This window comes from Macrobrachium nipponense, chromosome 8, assembly GCF_015104395.2.
Source record: "Macrobrachium nipponense isolate FS-2020 chromosome 8, ASM1510439v2, whole genome shotgun sequence".
NCBI lineage: Eukaryota > Metazoa > Arthropoda > Malacostraca > Decapoda > Palaemonidae > Macrobrachium > Macrobrachium nipponense.
In genome coordinates this window covers 4,480,665-4,500,391 of record NC_087203.1, presented here as the reverse complement: position 1 = coordinate 4,500,391, position 19,727 = coordinate 4,480,665, and the positions used below count along the sequence as shown (strand labels likewise).

At 42.0% G+C, this 19,727-nt stretch overlaps 1 protein-coding gene and 1 long non-coding RNA gene across 4 annotated transcripts in view; one reads left to right on the top strand and one right to left on the bottom strand.

Moving 5' to 3' along the window:
- Positions 1–19,727, top strand: part of LOC135222593 (cystathionine gamma-lyase-like) — a 108,614-nt gene that overhangs the window by 28,673 nt on the left and 60,214 nt on the right. For all 3 annotated transcript variants that reach the window (XM_064260683.1, XM_064260682.1, XM_064260684.1), the window contains exon 4: positions 867–996. In XM_064260683.1, coding sequence (XP_064116753.1) covers positions 867–996 — 130 coding nt within the window. The remainder of the gene's footprint in view (positions 1–866; positions 997–19,727) is intronic.
- The window catches only part of LOC135222594 (uncharacterized), a 70,027-nt gene that overhangs the window by 15,329 nt on the left and 34,971 nt on the right, over positions 1–19,727 (bottom strand). The window lies entirely within an intron of this gene.

Below are 19,727 nucleotides of genomic sequence, written 5' to 3'. Positions count from 1 at the left end.
TGGTCACCAACGATATTTGTGCTCCCTTGTCAAACAGACCACAGTAATGTCCTCCACTGACATCACCTCTCACAATCATTGCTTTTCCCCTCTTGTGTGCACACTAGTTATCCCTTCTGCCAAGCAAACATCCTTCACTTACAACTACTTTGACTTTCTATCTTCAACATTTTCCTCCTTACACTTCCGTTCATAGCTCTTTTTCTCTGTAACCAAGTTATAGTGTACCTGACTTAAACACTGCATTAGTTGCTTGGTATTTTAAATGGTCTAGTACTAACAGATTTCTCAAAAATCATTTTTAGAGTAATTAATTTCAATACAATAATGAATTTTGTTAATTGTCAAAGTGAGATGTGATTTTCAAACAATTTTGACAAACTGTCAATTCACATTTGTTGGTTCATCAAATGATTTGTTAACTGTCAATCTGTTTCATCAGACTGACATCTTTCTGAGGAATGTCAGTTAGTTTTGTTACTTCGTATGAAGTATTTCATTGTATGTCAAAACAATCTGGGGTCTGTCAATTTTTTATGAGCAAAGTTAAACTCATATGTAACTATCTGAAGTGAAGTATATGTCTGGAATAACCTGGCAAGACTGTTTACAAAGGTTTTTTTTTTTTAAGGGTGATTTCTGTCATGGGATTGTATGTGGTTCAGCAGTGGTCTGGTCCCAAGGTTGCCAGTTTTAAGGTTAGACTCTAGCAGCAACAATTTCATCTGCCATTACCCACTTTTCACTTTAACAGTAAATTTTAGGAGTAATTTTAATATTACACGAACTTTATTTTTTAATCCAGTATTTCTTTTCAGCTTCTGAGATTGCTGTTATAAATTATTAAATGAGCTATTTTTCTTTAGGTATGGCCTTTGCCTCAGGATTAGCAGCAACCACTGCCATAACACACATGCTGTCAGCTGGAGATCACATTGTGTCAATGGATGACCTCTATGGTGGAACAAACCGATACTTCCGATGTGTTGCATCAAGGTTTATATTATTCTCATACTTTTTTCTTAGAACAAATTCCCTTCTGTCTTGAGAGATATTTTAAGGAAATAAGATTTTTTTATTAAAATTAACAATTCAAATATTCACAGCATAGTTAAGGTTAGTTGTAGAGGTCCACTGAAAAATATACTTAACCAGTGATCAGGATAACAAGCGATCATCCTGATTGCTGGTTTATCTCTGATAATAATTGGAAGCATATTGGTGATGATAATGTGTTTTTGATTATATAAAGAGCACTGAGGTATATTAGCACTAGATTTATTTAGTAAATAAATGCTCCTGTGTTTGTATTAGGTTCAAACCATTGCTTTATGAAGTCTGCAAATTAGGTATGAACAAATAATTGACTGTTTCAATATTCATTACCACTTCCCTTTCCTCATCTCATCTTCACTCATTTGAGAATCCTTGACCTGGGTACTCAAGTTTCTGGGTCGGACTGAGTTGGAATTACTTTCTTCTCTATATGCAGGAATTACAGTGGTACCTCGAGATACGAAATTAATCCGTTCCGAGGCAGCCTTCGTATCATGAGTTTTTCGTATCTTGAACCGCATTTTACATGTAAAATTGCTAATCGGTTCCAAGCCCTCCAAAAACACCCCAGTAAATTTCATAATAAAGCTAAATTGACCTATAAACAATGAAATACTATAACAATTTGGACCATCCAATACCTAACTTATTACGTACTGCTAATATGTACAACATAGTACCTGTAAATAAAGTGTATTAGTGTACATGGTATACAAGAAATACTGTATGTACATATGTAGTAAAATGTGGAAGCTTACCTTTCGAGTGAGGCTATCTCCGAAACTGGCGACAGAGGAGGAGGACAAACGGCAGATAGGTACACTTATCTTTACGAAACACATAAAAAAATGTCAGGAAAACATAAACTAAACTTTACGAAACACATTAACAAAACTGTCACACTTAACTTTACAAAAAACTTAAAACTTAAATGTTTTTTTTTTCTTTTTATTTTATTTTTACATTTTTTTTTTTTACTTTTTTATACAATTTCAACTTCTTCACCACTTTCAAATTTCTGTTTTTTCGAAGTATCACTTGATTCTTCCATTTTGCTTACTCCTACTAAAGGCCTCTTTAAAAAATAACTATCAAAGGAAGATTGCTTTGCCTGCTTTAGACAATGTTCCTGAAACGACTCAGGCAAACGTCATCGAACTGTGCAAGCATACGACCTGTGTAAGCCTTTTCGGGGTGTCTCTTTTCTACAAATGATTGCACCTTATGAAAAGCAGCTAGAGCATCCTTAATTTTTGCCGTTGTCATAGAGTCGTTGTCCTCTTCCTCACCGCTGCTAGAGAACTCTTCTTGAACGACGTTATGTTGCATGGCCTCCAACTCCTTCAGGTCATCCATCGTAAGCTCTTCTTGGTGATCCTCGAGAAGGTCATTGATGTCATCCTCGTCAACGACCAGCCCCATGGAATTGCAGAGTGCAACGATCTTGTCAAGATCTGGTTGTGAAACAGTTTCAGGGTCGTCAACTGTTCCTGAATCTGCAACACCAGCTTCGCCCACGTCGAATCCCTCGAAGTCTCGGGTGGATACGGCATCAGGCCAGAGTTTCCTCCACGAGGAATTCAAGGTTTGCCTCGAAACCTCCTGCCAAGCTTGGTCGATGAGTCGGATTCATATCACAACATCGAAATGCTCCTTCCAAAATTCACGCAAGGTGAGGTTTGTAGTATCGGTGATGTTGAAACATCTCTTGAAAAGATGTTTCGTATACAGCTTCTTGAAGTTTGATATCACTTGCTGGTCCATGGGCTGGAGGAGAGGGGTGGTGTTAGGCGGAAGATAAAGAACCTTGATAAAAGAATACTCCGCTAGGATATCTTCCTCGAGGCCAGGAGGGTGAGCAGGGGCATTGTCCAACACAAGCAGACATTTCAGAGGGAGGCACTTCTCTTCCAAGAATTTCTTCACTGTCGGGCCAAAACACAGATTTACCCAATCAGTGAACAAAAGTCTCATTACCCAGGCTTTCGCATTAGCCCTCCACATCACTGGAAGCTTCTCCTTAAGCACTTTGTGGGCCTTGAAGGCTCGAGGAGTCTCCGAATGATAAGACAAGTAGGGGCTTCACTTTGCAATCCCCACTGGCGTGCGAGCGTAAGCCTGTCTTTCATAGGCTTATGCCCGGGTAGCTGCTTCTCTTCCTGCGTGATGTACGTCCGACGAGGCATTTTTTTCCAAAAAAGGCCAGTCTCATCACAGTTGAAGACTTGCTGAGAACTGTAGCCTTCGTTGAGAGTCATCTCGTCAAATGTCTTAATAAAGGCTTTGGCCGCTTTCGTGTCTGAGCTGGCCCCCTCCCATTGCCGCACCACTGAATGGATGCCTGTCCGTTTACGGAATTTTTCGAACCACCCATGAGAAGCCTTGAACTCTGGGGTTGGCGTCGGTGTCCCTTCTCCTCTGTTGTCTTCAGCCTGGGCAATCAAATCGACGAAAATAGCGCTGGCCTTGTGACAGATTGCCGTCTCCGTTATCGTATCGCCAGCGATTTCTTTGTCTTTTATCCAGACAAGAAGCAGCCTTTCCATTTCATTGTGCACATGGCTCCTCTTGCTGGACAAAATAGTCACGCCCTTGGAAGGTGTAGCTGCTTCGATGACATCCTTCTGTTAAGGACGAATTTCGGCCGTATTCCTTGGCGATCACACTCAATCGCATACCAGCTTCATACTTTTTAACTACCTCTATCGTCTTCTCCAAAGAAAGCATCCTCTTCTTTCCATAAACTTCAACTTTCTTGGGACCCATGACTGCGTATATACTGTATGTAATTATGTTATGTAGTAAAGTTCTCACACGACATGATAAAGTATACTACAACGAAATCACTAATGAATTTACGTTAATAAATGAAATCTTATAGAACGAATGAATTCCGCGTGCTTACGATACCGATGATGCCATGAAGTGGCCGAAAGAGCATGCCGCTACGTAGATGCATCATGGGATCATGGGAGAGATGCTGACCAATAGGAGAGAAGGATCTTATGGCAGTGACTAGCATCAGGAACCAATGGGAGAGCGGGAGGATGGTGATGAATCTACTCAGTAGGCGGCGTGCGAGTTTTAAAATTGTTATCGGTGGTCCGGGAAAATCTCTGACTTTACAGCAACTACCTTTCGTATATTGAACAATTTTTGTATGTGGAGCCGCAAAAATCTTCGTATTTGCTTTCGTATCTCGAGGTACCACTGTATTGTGACCTTCATTCTATTAACAGTTGGTCCACTAATGCTCAAACATTTCCTGATGGCTGATTGATATAACAGATGCCTAACCATTCTACTGAATTATAATGCAGATCTTCGTATTGAATGATCAAGAAATTTTTTGAAATGATGTTATGGTACTTACACTTCTAAGTAGAAAGTAAGTTTTGGTTAGGGTTTTATTTGCACTTCCACTGGTTGTGTTAATTTCTATATCTGCATACCTATATCATATATACTGTAACTAGATGGCAAATATTACAAAACTTAGTGAGAATACTGATGGTCTCCCAGGACAAAATACACTAACAAGCAGTCTTTTCTTATAAGCTCTTAAAAGAATTTAAATCAATAGAATAGATTAAAGCCATAATTTCAGTACAAAGAAAGAAAAAAGTAGAAGAAACTAAAAGATAGTAGAAACTAAAAGATCATTAGAAAATTAACAGGTTCTGATGAAGGAAAACCCTTATTTTTGGTAGACATTGTGAATCCTCAAAGGAGTTACTCTTATAGCCCCCAAGACATCATAAGACAGACCAGCCAATATCAAAGAATTATCTTATAGTACAGTGGTACCTCGAGATACGAAATTAATCCGTTCCGAGGCGCCCTTCGTATCACGAGGTTTTCGTATCCTGGACCACATTTTACATGTAAAATGGCTAATCCGTTCCAAGCCCTCCAAAAACACCCCCCAGTGAATTTCATAATAAAGCTAAATTGACCTATAAACAATGAAATACTACAACAATTTGGACCATTCAATACCTACTTAATAATGTACTGCTAATTACCTGTAAATAAAGTGTATTAGTGTACATGGTATACAGAAATACTGTAGGTATGTAGTAAAATGTGGAAGCTTACCTTCGAGTGAGGCTATCTCCAAAAGTGGCGACAGAGGAGGAGGACCAAACGGCAGATACGTACGTACGTACGTACACTTAAACTTTACAAAACACATAAAAAAATGTAAGGAAAACTAAACTAAAATTTATGAAACACATTAACAAAACTGTAACACTTAACTTTACGAAACATAAAAAAATGTAAGGAAAATAAACTAAAATTCACGAAACACATTAACAAAACTTAACACTTAACTTTACAAAAAAACTAAAAATTAAAAAAAAAAATTTTTTTTTAAAAAAAAAATTTTTTTTATAATTTTTTTTTTTTTTTTTTTTTAAACAAAATTTCAACTTCATCACCACTTTCAACTTTCTGTTTTTTAGTACACTTAGTTCTTCCTTTTTACTTACTCCTGCTAATACTAAAGGCCTCTTTAAAAAATAACTATCCAAGGAAGATTGCTTCTGCCTGCTTTTGACAATGTTCCTGAAACGACTCAGGCAAACGTCATTGAACTGCGCAAGCATACGACTGTGTGAGGCCTTTTCGGGGTGTCTTTTTTCTACAAACGATTGCACTTTATGAAAAGCAGCTAGAACATCCTTAATTTCTGCCGTTGTCATAGGGTTGTCCTCCTCCTCCTCACCGCTGCTAGAGAACTCTTCTTGAACGACGTTATGTTGCATGGCCTCCAACTCCCTCAGGTTATCTGTCGTAAGCTCCTCTTGGTGCTCCTCGAAAAGGTGTTGATGTCGTCCTCGTCGACGACCAGCCCCCATGGACTTGCCGAGTGGCAACAATCTCATCAAGATCTGGTTGCAAAACAGTTTCAAGATCGTCAACTGTTCTGAATCTGCAGCACCAGCTTCGCCCACGTCGAATCCCTCGAAGTCTCGGGCGGATACGGCATCAGGCCAGCGTTTCCTCCACTAGGAATTCAAGGTTCGCCTCGAAACCTCCTGCCAAGCTTGGTCGATGAGTCGGATGCATATGACGATGTCGAATGCTCCTTCCAAAATTCACACAAGATGAGGTTTGTGGTATCGGTGAAGTCGAAACATCTCTTGAAAAGATGTTTCGTATACAGCTTCTTAAAGTTCGATATCACTTGCTGGTCCTATGGGCTGGAGGAGAGGGGTGGTGTTAGGCGGAAGATAAAAGAATCTTGATGAAGGAATACTCCGCTAGGATATCTTCCTCGAGGCAAGGAGGGTGAGCAGGGGCATTGTCCAACACCAGCAGACATTTCAGAGGGAGGTGCTTCTCTTCCAAGAATTTCTTCACTGTCGGGCAGAAACACAGATTTACCCACTCCGTGAACAAAAGCCTCGTTACCCAGGCTTTCGCATTAGCCCTCCACATCACTGGAAGCTTCTCCTTAAGCACTTTGTGGGCCTTGAAGGCTCGAGGAGTCTCGGAATGATACACCAGTAGGGGCTTCACCTTGCAATCCCCACTGGCGTTTGAACAAAGTGCGAGCGTAAGCCTGTCTTTCATAGGCTTATGGCCGGGTAGCTTCTTCTCTTCCTGCGTGATGTACATCCGACGAGGCATTTTTTTTCCAAAAAAACCAAAAAAGGCCAGTCTCATCACAGTTGAAGACTTGCTGAGAACTGTAGCCTTCCTTGGTCATCATCTCGTCGAACGTCTTTTTAAAGGCTTCGGCCGCTTTTGTGTCCGAGCTGGCAGCCTCCCCATGCTGCACCACCGAATGGATGCCAGTCCGTTTATGGAATTTCTCGAACCACCCATGCGAAGCCTTGAACTCTGGGGTTGGCGTATTCCTTGGCGATCACACTCGAATTGCATACCAGCTTCATACTTCTTGATTATCTCCATCTTTGTCTCCAAAGAGAGCATTCGCTTCTTTCCGTGAATTTCAACTTTCTTGGGACCCATGACTACTTATAGTATATTGTACGTAATTTACGTGTAAGTAAAGTTTTCACACAACACGATAAAGTACGTATACTGCAACGAAATCACTAACGAATTTACGTTAATAAACAAAATTGTTAGACCGAAAGAATACTGCGTGCGTACGATACGGATGATGCCGTGCAGTGGCCGAAGAAGCACGCCGCTACGTAGATGCATCATGGGAGGGATGCTCACCAATAGGAGAGAAGGATCTCATGGCGGTGACTAGCATCAGGAACCAATGGGAGAGCAGGAGGATGGTGGCGAGTCTACTCAGTTGGCAGCGTGCGAGTTTCAAAATTGTTATCGGTGGTTCGGGCGAATCTCGGACTTTACAGAAACCTTTCATATCTTGAAAACTTTTCATGTGTAGAGCCATTAAATTTTTCGTGTTAGCTTTCGTATCTCGAGTTTTTCGTAAGTTGAGCCTTTCGTATCTCGAGGTACCACTGTAGTTGGTCTTGGTAAGACAGTTCCTTTGATAAACACAATGCCCCAAATACTTGCGCATTATTGTCTGGGAAAGCGAGAGGGTTTGAGGACCCACAACGATTACCAAAAATAGGTTGTCTTTCAACAAACCTATTTTTTTTTTTACCATAGCCACTGTTTGTCCTCAAAGGAGCATACAAAAGATATTGACAGGTGACAAAAAGGCATAGTTCCTGATTAGAAATCTGTGACCCAGTGGAAAAAAAATGGTCCATGATAAATTCACATAACTTTTTACCTACTTTCTTTCATTTAGGATGCCCATCAAAGCCCAACAGTAAAGTGTGGAAAAAACAAGAACCTAAATATGTGACCTATCAAATTATACCAGGTTGGGATATACAGTAGCATTATTGCACCCCTCACTGGCAATATCTCATAATTACTGCAGCATCAAGAATCCCCATTGTTTTCTACAAAAGTGCCTATGGGAGCATGACTTACCATACAGCCTACCAACTCACTGTGCACCTGCAGACAATAGATGTCATGGCAGCAGTGTCTCTGTGAGTTACAGACTTTTCATGGCAAAAAATGTCATCAACAAATGCCACGGATGCATCCACCCGTCCTGACATCATGTGAACCAGGAAGGGGTGGGTTCTGTCTTTCTGATTAGTGACACTAAGACAGTTCTCAACCCATGCATAGCGAGTGGCTTCTATGTGATAGTGCATAAAAAAAAATGACCATCTGGGTCATTTGCCACAACGGCTGGGTAAACCTGGAATGCTTGGATCGGGCATAATGAGACAACAGTTGTGAATGTTGTCCCCATCTAAAAGAACTGGGATGCCAAGACCTTCAAAATGACTGTTGATTGGAACAGTGAGTTGTAGTTGTATTAGCACTGCTGTATTAAGATGACAGTGGTCAAAGAAATGGAAATGGGAAGCCTTGCAGGAACTAGTCTTTGGAATGCAAAGACAGTGGTCAAAGAAATGGAAGTGAGAAGCCTTGCAGGAAATAGTCTTTGGAATGCAAAGGACCAGAAAAGGGAATTACAAAGCACATTTTGAAATAGGCAAAATGTGAGTCCTCAAAGGAGTTACTCTCTCATGGTCACCCCAGGGCTTCATAAGACGGACCAACCAATCTCAAAGAATTTTCTTATACTTAGTCTTGGCCAGAATAGTGCTTTTTTTTCTTCGTCTTACTTACATAGATGTGACCACAGCATGTATATTGGCTAACTTCATTATATGCCAGGTCTGTACAATATAGATGTTCACCCCAGTCCCATGCCTTTATGTCAGGGAAAGTCGGTGGGTTTGAGGGCTCACAGTGGCAACCAAAAGTAGGTTTTTTTTCCTTCAGCACAACCTGGCTTTAGATAGCATAGCCACTGTTTGAACCCAAAGTAGCTTAGAAAAGAAATTGACAGGTGACAAAATATCCTAGCTTCCAATAAATAAATCCTTACAACCTAGATAAATTTTTGGTCTGAAGTATAATCACAGGTTGTCAACCATTTTCTTGACTCTGGATACTTATTAAGGTTTGGAAGTAAAGAACACGAAACAACACACAAACTTATATGTGTAGTATTATTTGTGGTTCTAAGGTGACTTACAAATAATATTGGATCTGGCAACAAGATTATTTCACTTTCCATGTATCAGGAATGCTGCCAATATAATAACCACCCCATAAACTTAGAGACTTCTTTGAAAGGAATATTTCCAAAGTTAACAATGTACTCACTCATCTTTTGGCTGGAATGCAACTTAGGAGAGGAGTAAGGGTCTGCCTTTTTAATGAGGAACACTAAAATGATTCTCTGCCCATGTAGAAAGTGGCTTGTCTGTGCTAGAGAGCAGGAAAAAACTTACTGTATCTGGGATATTTGCGTTGACATCTAGGTTAACCTTCAGTTCGTAAACTAGTCAGTGTTTTATCTAAAATACAGAGTTCCCTTATCAGAAAAAGGGGATTTTCCCTTTAAAAGATCTTCATTCTTTGCCGGGAATGATAGGCCAGGTGACAACAGTAAATGACAACTTGGTACAGTGTTCCCACAATATTCACGGAGGATGCGTACCAGGACCACAACACCCGAATAGCTAGAATCCACAAATACTAGTTGAAACCCCTATAATAAAAACACTTAAAACTGCCTATTTTTCTTTAGTTTTATTAAAACTCAAGAAAAACCCACTAAAAATCTTTATACCTGGTTTTTTAATAGTTTTATTGCAAACAGTGCATTTTATGATGAAATTGATAAAAAAAAAACAGTAACTTGTGCATATTTATCAGAAAAATACTGAAAAATGCAAATTTCCCACGAATAATGGATAGATATGTTCCGGAGAGAAAAGGGATTTTGACGTAGGAAAAATCTATTTCTGGGCGAGGAAGCCGTGTCGCCCAGTGAAATGTGTCCTCTTTAGCACTATTTCTAGTAAAATATTGCTATGATACCAGAGAACTGCTAAATTGGACATGTCAGAAGTCTCTGACTCGCTCACCTAAATAAAAGGTGTCGGTATAGAACTGGGGCGAGTGTTAAACACTTCCACAGCAACCTCTCCAATTAGCCTTTTCCTCATCAAAAGACCCTGAAAACGGGGAGCCGACCTATAGGTCACACCCAGCTACCCTGTTGAAGGGGACTGCGGCGTCATACTTATCGATAGCAAAGAAGCTTGGTGCACAGCAAGGGGGGGAAAAAAAGGAAAAAAGGGGGGGATTTCACTGGGCGACACGGCTTCCTCACCCAGAAATAGATTTTTCCTACGTCAAAATCCCTTTTCTGGGCTCAGCCGTGTCGCTCCGTGAAAATGTACCAGAGAAACACCAAGCTATACTATCCTGAAAGGAAAAATCATATTAATGAAATCAAAGGAAATAATAAAATAGTTTAGAATTGGAAAAATACAATTTATTTACAAAATATACTATATAGCCAAAACATGTGGCAACATTTGCAACAAGTCACATACATAATAAAATAATTACAGATAATTTGTATGTATGTAAAACTATACACGATTATACACTTATTCTAATAGCTAAGGCATTTGCTGAGGTAGGTAAAATGTTAATGAGGCTGGCATAATTGAAAAGATTCATATGACACAAGGACGGTACTATAATGATGTAGCAGTAGGAGACACTGGCCTTCCTGCAGCTATTGCATGATATTTAAGATCCTCTAAAGACTTAAGGTAGTGCTTTTTGAAAACCAAGGGTGACTTCCAACCAGTATACTTCTTCAGATCATCAAAGTCCATATATTTGAAGAAGTTAACAGAAGTTGCTATTGCCCGAATGTCATGCACCTTGGGGAATGACCCTGGGCTGGCTTTCTTGATAAAATATAAAATCTGCTGCCTAATGCCTTTTAGAGATAGTGTACCACCATCTTTTCTAATGAAAAGGGGGCCTTCGGAATAGGTAGACGTCCTAGATAAATAGTCCTTAAGAGTTTTAACAGGACATAACGATGGATCCTGCAGAAGCGGGACAATCTTCCATGGAGACCACCTCATCAAGGGGTCTTCATTCTTAGCTAGAAATTGCTTATTTGGCGAAAGCAACACGTCCCCCGAGGAAAGGAACTCAATATGCGCTTCATGATATTGTTAAGATACAATGAAGTTTTATACATACTTACCTGGCAGATATATACTTAGCTATAGACTCCGTCGTCCCGACAGAATTCAAAACTCGAGGCACACGCTACAGGTAGGTCAGGTGATCTACCATTCCGCCGCTGGGTGGCGGAATCCCAACCATTCCCGTTTTCTGAGCCAGATTTTCTCTTACACCTGTCTCCTGAGGGGAGGCTGGGTAGGCCCTTAATCGTATATATCTGCCAGGTAAGTATGTATAAAACTTCATTGTATCTTAACAATATCATTTTTATACATGCAACTTACCCGGCAGATATATACTTAGCTGATTGACACCCTTGGTGGAGGGTGAGAGACGCTATATATACACAAAAACAAAAAAAACAAAAAAAATTTAATAACGGGAAACAACAATTGTTGTAGGATATCAACCCTTGGTTCTTACCTGTTTGGGCTGAAGACTTCATGATTACTGTCATTTAGTCTGCATGCCTCAAGAGCTTCAGTGAGGTAAACAACCTATGACCGAACAGCCCTTCTGGATCATGTCAATGGGGGCTAGCCCGCTTACGCGACAGAACCTGCATGGATCGTACCAATGGGGCTTACCCACTTACATGGCAGAGCCTGACCTGTATCTATAAAGGGGGCTAGCCCTCTTACATGACAGAGCTTTAGGCTTTACATAATGCACAACGAGGAGACCAAAAGTTAATCACGACCACCTGACCTTCCTAACCATGTTAAATCTAGGAACTGAAAGGGGTTATTCCTATACCCTCTTTCAGTCAACCATAAAAACCAACACCATAATGTTAAAATTACATAACCTAAACTAATTAGGATTAACCTCAGCTCCTCCTCCCAGCACTAAATCCGCGGAAAACATACGCTCCCAGTGAAAAGCACTTCTCATAAGTAACTCTCACATCCCTTAGATAATGAGAGGCGAACACTGAGTTACACTTCCAATACGTGGATTCAATTAGATTTTGAAGGGACCATGTTTTATGAAAAGCCATGAGGTTGCTATGGGCCCTCACTTCGTGTGCTTTTACCCTGAGGAGTTTAAATTGTTCTTCACCACATTTAAGATGCGCTTCCTTAATAATGTCTTTAATGAAAAACGTAAGGGCGTTTTTTTATATTGGCCTTGTAGGATCCTTGACCGAACACCAAAGACTCTCCTGCGTACCTCCCAAAAGAGACTTTCTTTGTAAATAAAATTTTAGCGCTCTTACTGGACAAAGGGTCTTCTCCTGTTCTTCCCCCGTAAGAGAAGAGAGTGCCTTCACTTCGAAGCTTCTAGGCCACGGTTTTGATGGGTTTTCGTTCTTGGCTAAGAAGAGAGGCTTAAAAGAGCAAATTGCAGCCTCCTTCTTAAAACCCACTCTGCCCTCTAACGCTTGAAGCTCACTCACCCTTTTTTGCCGTGGCTAAGGCGAACAGGAATAGAGACTTCCTTGTCAAATCTCTAAAAGAAGAATTATTGGAAGGTACGAATTTTTCAGACATAAGATAATGAAGCACTATACATCCAAGTTCCAACTGGGATTTTTATTATTCTGACTTTTTGAGGTCTCGAAAGACCTAATAAGGTCATGTAGGTCCTTATTGTCCGACACATCCAGACCCCTATGCCTAAAAACCGAGGCCAGCATACTTCTATAACCCCTTGATCGTAGATACAGCTAGGCCACACTTTCTTCTAAGGTAAAGAAGAAAATTTGCAATGTCGGTTATTGAGGTACTGGAAGAGGATACCTCATGCGTCCTGCACCATCTTCTAAACACCTCCCACTTCGACTGGTACACCCGTAATGTGGATGGTCTCCTGGCTCTTGCGATTGCTTTTGAAGCTTCGCGAGAAAACCCCCTCGCTCTAACGAGTCCTTCGATAGTCTGAAGGCAGTCAGACTTAGAGCGGGGATTTTTTGTGATACCTGTCGAAGTGGGGTTGTTTGAGAAGATCGCTCCTTAGTGGGAGCGATCTGGGAAGATCCACTATCCACTCCAGCAACTCTGTCACCCAATCTAGGGCTGGCCAAAAGGGGGCGATCAAAGTCAATTTCGTTCCATCTGAGGAGGTGAACTTTCTTATTACTTCCCCTACCAGTTTGAAGGGGGGAAAAGCGTACCCGTCTATTCCCTTCCAATCCATGAGGAGCCGTCTATCGCTATTGCTCTTGGATCTGCGATGGGGGAGCAATAATTCTCCAACCTCTTGTTCCAGTTGGTTGCGAACAAGTCTACGTTCGGCCTTCCCCATAACCCCCATAACTGATCGCACACTTGAGGGTTGAGAGTCCATTCGGTGGGGAGCACTTGGTTTCTTCTGCTTAGCAGATCCGCTCGAACATTTCTCTCTCCCTGAATAAATCTCGTAGTAGAGAGATCTGTTTCTCTTGCGCCCAAAGCAACAACTCCCTCGCTGTCTCGTAAAGGGAGAATGAATGAGTTCCCCTTGCTTCCCGATATATGCTAGGGCTGTCGTGTTGTCGGAATTGACCTGAATGATCGATCCTGAGATCTGTTTTTGAAAGTGCAAGAGAGCTAGGTGAATGGCTTTCAGTTCTTTTTTGTTATGTGCCAGGACACCTGAGTTCCTTCCCAGGTTCCCGACACTTCTTGCGAATCCAACGTTGCTCCCCACCCTACGTCCGATGCGTCTGCAAACAACGCTCGGAGAGGGTTCTTTATGTGTAAGGATATTCCTTGACCGAGTTTCTTCGGGTCTAACCACCACCGAAGATCTTGCTTGACCTTGTCCGTTTATCCTTGAATGAATTCTTTGAGGGGTCCTGGGAAACTGTTTGATTCCAAGTTCTCCTTCAGATAATACTGAAGGGGTCTTAGGTGCAGTCTCCCCCCTAAGGAAACGAACTGCTCCAACGAGGAAATGGTTCCCAGCAAACTCATCCACTCCCTCGCGGAGCAATGCTCTTTCCCTAGAAATACTGACACCTTTGTAAGGCAGCGTTCTATTCTCTCTGTTGATGGAGACGCTAGAAAACCCCGAGAATCCATCTGAATCCCCAGATAAACTATGTTCTGCTGGGGATCCAGCTGGGACTTCTCGAGGTTGACTAGGAGTCCCAATGACTGTGTCATCTTTAATGTTACCGAAAGGTCCTCCAGACACTGTTCCTTCGACTTTGCTCGTATTAGCCAGTCGTCCAAATACATCGAGATTCTGATCCCTTCTAAATGTAGCCAATGCGCCACATTCCTTAGGATACCCGTGAAGACTTGCGGGGCCGTCGATAGTCCGAAGCAAAGCACTCGAAATTGAAACACTCTTCCCTGTGACATGAATCTTAGGTATTTCCTTGATGCCGGATGAATTGGCACATGGAAATATGGCATCTTGAAGGTCCAGGGATACCATCCAGTCCCCTGGACGAAGAAGCAGAAAGTACAGAGGAAGAGGTCTCCATCGAGAACTTCTTCTTTATCACAAAGACGTTCAGCGCACTTACGTCCAAAACCGGCCTCCACCCGCCCGAGGCTTTTGGTACCAGGAATAGACGGTTGTAGAAACCTGGTGAATGGAGATCTTGAACCGGTTCTATTGCCCTCTTCTGCAACATAAGTTCTACTGCTTGCAGGAGAGCTTGACTCTTGACAGGATCTTTGTATCTCGCTGTTAACTCCCTTGGAGTTCTTGTTAAGGGAGGATATTCCCTGAAGGGGATGAGGTATCCTCTCTCGAGGATAGAGAGGGTCCAGCTGTCCGCCCCTCTCTTAGCCCAGACTCTGGCAAAGTTCGACAGTCTGGCGCCTACCGCTATCTGGAGGACTACTTCTTCATTTTGCCTTCCCGGCGGGTCTCCTGGAAGGTCTTCCTCTGGTATCCGGTCTTCTACCTCTACAAGGGGTTCTTGAGGAGGAAGAGGCTCCTCGAAAGGGCTGCTGAAGAGGTGCTTTATCCTTCTTTTGAAAAGGAACAGCAGGCTTGAACCTCTTTGCTGACTGTGTCAGTAGATCCTGTGTAGCTTTTCCAGCTAATGATTTTGCTACATCCCTCACCGTGTCCTGTGGGAAAAGGTGGTTAGAAAGTGGCGAATATAGCAAGGCCGACCTCTGTAGAGGAGATACTGACTTGGACAGGAAGAAACCGTACACTGCTCTCTTTTTCAAAACTCCCGATCCAAAAAGGGCAGCCACTTCCACCGAACCGTCCATCACCGCTCTGTCCAGACAAGATAATACACTCGATAATTCGTCCATAGTGACAAATTCAGGATCTTGGGCTCTCTTCGCAAGGGCTCCAAAGCCCAGTCCATAAAATTGAATACCTCGAGTGTCCTGGAAGAGTCCCTTTAGTAGATGGTCCAGTTCACACATCCCCCAAGTAGCTTTTGCTGATAGTAGAGCGCGCCTCCTTGAAGAATCTACTAAGGAAGCGTAATCTGTGTCTGCCGATAGAAGGCAGTCCTAAGCCCATAGGTTCCTGGGTATCGTACCATCTTCCAGGCTTACCCGTCAACTTTGAAGGAGCATGAAAAAACAGTCTTGCCCGCCTCTCTTTTATTCTTAAGCCATTCTCCAAAGCCTTTGAATGCTTTTTTCATACTAAGGGCTGGACGCATTTTTACAAATGAGGATGCTTTTGGAGACTTCGTGCTTGATAACAAAGATCCTGGAGAGGGCGGATCCGCTGGTTGAAGCTTATCCCCGAACTCCTGCAACAACAACAAGGACAATCTCTTATAATCAGAGACTACTACATCCACTGGTAATTCTTCATCCGAGACTTCTTCTAAGTCTCCGGCTGTAGGAGATCCTTTCGGAGAAGAGCGGTTCTTAGTAGTCGAGGGACTTCTGTCAAAAGAAGAGGAACGTCGGCCTGTGTGACAAATCCTTGCTACTACAAGGCGCAATAGAGTTCGTAAACGCACGAGATCTCCTCTCAGGAACCTGTTTCCTACCAGGTGAAGGGCTCCTACTCTCAGAAGAACTCATAAAGTGCGAAGGGGTCTTACTCTGACCTAAGCTCGTACAAGGAGCCTGGCGCCTACTCGACTCCTGACGCCTACTCGACTCCTGACACCTGCTCGACTCCTGACGCCTGCTAGACTCCTGACGCCTACCCGACTCCTGCTCGACTCCTGAAGCCTGCTTGATTCCTGGCGCTTGTCGTGACTCCTGGTAGGCTCTTGACGCCTCTCACTAGACTCCTGGCGTCTGTTAGGCTCTATACGCCTGTTATATTCTTGGCGCCTACTAGGCTCTGTCAACTCTTTGTGTCTAAAAATCTCCTGCTTCTTAGGCTCTTGACGCCTATCCTGATCCTCAGAAGAGGAGTCCGACTCCTGACTTCTCCTAAAAGACGTAGCTGATCGTTTGCTCTGCGAGCGGCTACCGCTGGGAACTTTCTTCCTATACATAGGAGAGGATCGCTTAAAGGGAGAACGAGTGTGTCTCTCCGGTGATGAGCGCCTGCTAGAGTGAGCAACTTCTCTCCTACCAGGAGAAGAAAACTTCGATCTCTTCACTGGAAGGGAGGAGTCTTTCCTTCGAGACGAATCCTTATGTAGAGCGCCTACCAAGGAGGATATTTGTTCCTGTAGATTAAGCAGGAAAAGCTTAGTCGGGTCTTGAGGCGCTGGAGACGGTCTTCTCGCCTTCTTACTAGTCGAAGGAAAATCCTCTGGAAAGCGCTCTGGGCTTGAATCAAAAGAAAAGCGTCTCCTTTCGGCGCTACCCACGATCTCTTCAGAGGACGAGACTTCGAAGCAGAGCTCCATCCACGCCTGGACGAGGAGGAGTCCGACGCAGAAAAACACTCTTCCAGGATGCCTTTTCTACGGCTATCCAAGGCAGCCTGGGTCGTTACTTCAGGATCTGCCGAAGGGATGCCTGATCGTTGGGGATGCTCCACATCCTCCCTGCGGCTTTTGACATTCCTCCTCCCTGGTCCTGGGAGTTTGGAAGCAGTCTAGGCCTAGGAGCAATGCGGAGCCGATCAGATGCCCCCTCCACTGCACTGGGGTCACTGTATTCACTGACACTCTTACCTTGTGTTTCCATAGCTTTAAGCTGCTTTTGAAGCTCCCTGATCGAGGATCTCATTTTTTCCATTTCTGAAAATGAATCCTTAGATTCAACACAGGGAGAAGGGGCTGAGGTTATGGGAGAAACATCATCTAGCTTGTTAGCTTCTAATTCAGGCTCAAAAGAACAAGATCTACTCGAGCTTCTAGCTGAAGCTTTCCTAGCTCTATCCTTCTCTCTTTTCTTAATATAAGAAGCTAAATCCTTCCATCCTTGCTCCGTAAGCCCTTCACATTCAGCACAAGTTCTATCAAATGCACATTCAGAACCTCTACATTTACTACAAAGTGTATGAGGATCTACCTCTGCTTTAAACAACCTAGTTCTGCATTCTTCCCTTGCACAAACCCTAAACTTAGGTGTTACTTTAACTTCAGCCATCTTAATAGAAAAAACCAAATCCAAGTCCTAATCCAGTCCAAAATAAGCGTATGCCAATCCTGAGAATAAACAAGAGTACTTCACCAAATGAGTCCAACCAATTCTCGGCAAATGAGCAAAAATTCCAATCAGGAGAGACCAAACAACAGTTGTTGCCGGCCTCAGAGAGAGAGAAAATCTGGCTCAGAAAACGGGAATGGTCGGGATTCCGCCACCCAGCGGCGGGATTGGTAGATCACCTGACCTACCTGTAGTGTGTGCCGCGAGTTTTGAATTCTGTCGGGACGACGGAGTCTTTAGCTAAGTATATATCTGCCGGGTAAGTTGCATGTATAAAAATCCACAAATACACGAGTGCGAATCCAGAGTGTGCGAAAGGGGGGTCCATTGTATATATGTGAGTGATGAAGCACTGTCCCCGACTAAGACAGCACAGTATGCTAATCCAAGCTTGTAACGCCAAAGCGGTCAAGAAGGCTGCCTTTTGGAGTGTATGAGTTGTAGTTGTATTGAGCCAATTGAATTGAGGGGATGACAGGAGTCTAAGAACCTTATTCAGGTACTAGGAAATGGCTGGCCTTTGCAAAACATTGGAAAAAGGACTTCACAATTGGAATAAATTCCAAAACCATAAAGCAAGGGTTCCAACAGTGCTGCCTAGTATGCCATGACTGTTGTATTAGCAAGGCACTTGACCTCAAAAGATATGTAATAAAATGTAAAACTATTTCAATAGATTTCAACTGGGTTCTCAGTGTGGAGGTAGTTAAACCACATTTTCCATACAGATTGAAAAGTCGGATAAATGTAGACTGTAATTTTTGCAGTAGGTATCTAGCAACGTTAGGTAAACCATCTTCACGTCAGACTAGATTTCAAAATCCACACATCATAGTTTAGAAAGGAAGATGTGTAAATGACTTCCACTCCTTCTGTCTGGGCTAGAACAGTGGATGGTAATGGGATGTATCCTCTCATCCATTGTGGAAGACAAAAGGAACCAATGACTATTCAACTAATTTGTGGCCACTATAAGAGGTTCTACTGAGAGTTAGTAGATTGTTCAAAGCCTTCCAAATCTGGAACAGTGAAGGAAAAAGGTACGTATATCATACTCCATTCATTCCAGTCTTGTAGGAATGCATCTCTTACTATTGCCTGAATGCCCAGGTTCAGAGACATACACACTGGAAGTTGTTGGTTCTAGCATGTGGCAAACAGGTCTACTTCCAGATGTGGAAGCATGTTAGATAAATAGAAAAAATCAACGTTCGGTCAATTTTGACTTGACTGAAATGGTCAAAAAATGCAATTGTAAACTTAAACTCTTACAGTCTAGTTATATTCAATCATTTATCTTCATTTTGAAACAAATTTGAAGTCTCTAGCACAATATTTTGATTTATGGTGAATTTATGAAAAAAACTTTTTCCTTTCCCTCCGCGCGCGGATTCTCCGAAATGCTTATGTCGCATTCTTGTAATATTTGCTCCATTTCATATTAGCTGTTTCATAGAGGTGTATATATGAAAATGTGTGCAATTTCATGTAGAATTCAACAAAAAATAATTGAAGGGCGTAGCTTTTCTTATTTGCGAAATATTTGCATATAAATCACGATAAATAGAAAAAAATCGAAGTTCGGTCAAATTTGACTCAACCGAAATGGTCGAATAACGCAATTGTAAGCTAAAACTCTCACATTCTAGTAATATTCAATCATTTATCTTCATTTTGAAACAAATTCGAAGTCTCTAGCACAATATTTCAATTTATGGTGAATTTTTTTTTTTTAAATTTTCTTTCCTTCCGCACGCGGATTCTCCGCCGCAAATCTCCGAAATGCTTACGTCGCATTCTCGTAACATTTGCTTCGTTTCATATTAGCCGTTTCAGAGTTGTATATATGAAAATGTGTGCAATATCATGTAAAATACAGCCAAAAATAATTGAAGGTCGTAGCTTTTCTCTTTTGAAATATTTGCATATAAATCACGATAAATAGAGAAAAATTGATGTTCGGTCAACTTTGACTCGACCAAAATGGTAAAAATAACGTAATTGTAAGCTAAAACTCTTACATTCTAGTAATATTCAATCATTTATCTTCATTTTGAAACAAATTTGAAGTCTCTAGCACAATATTTCGATTTATGGTGA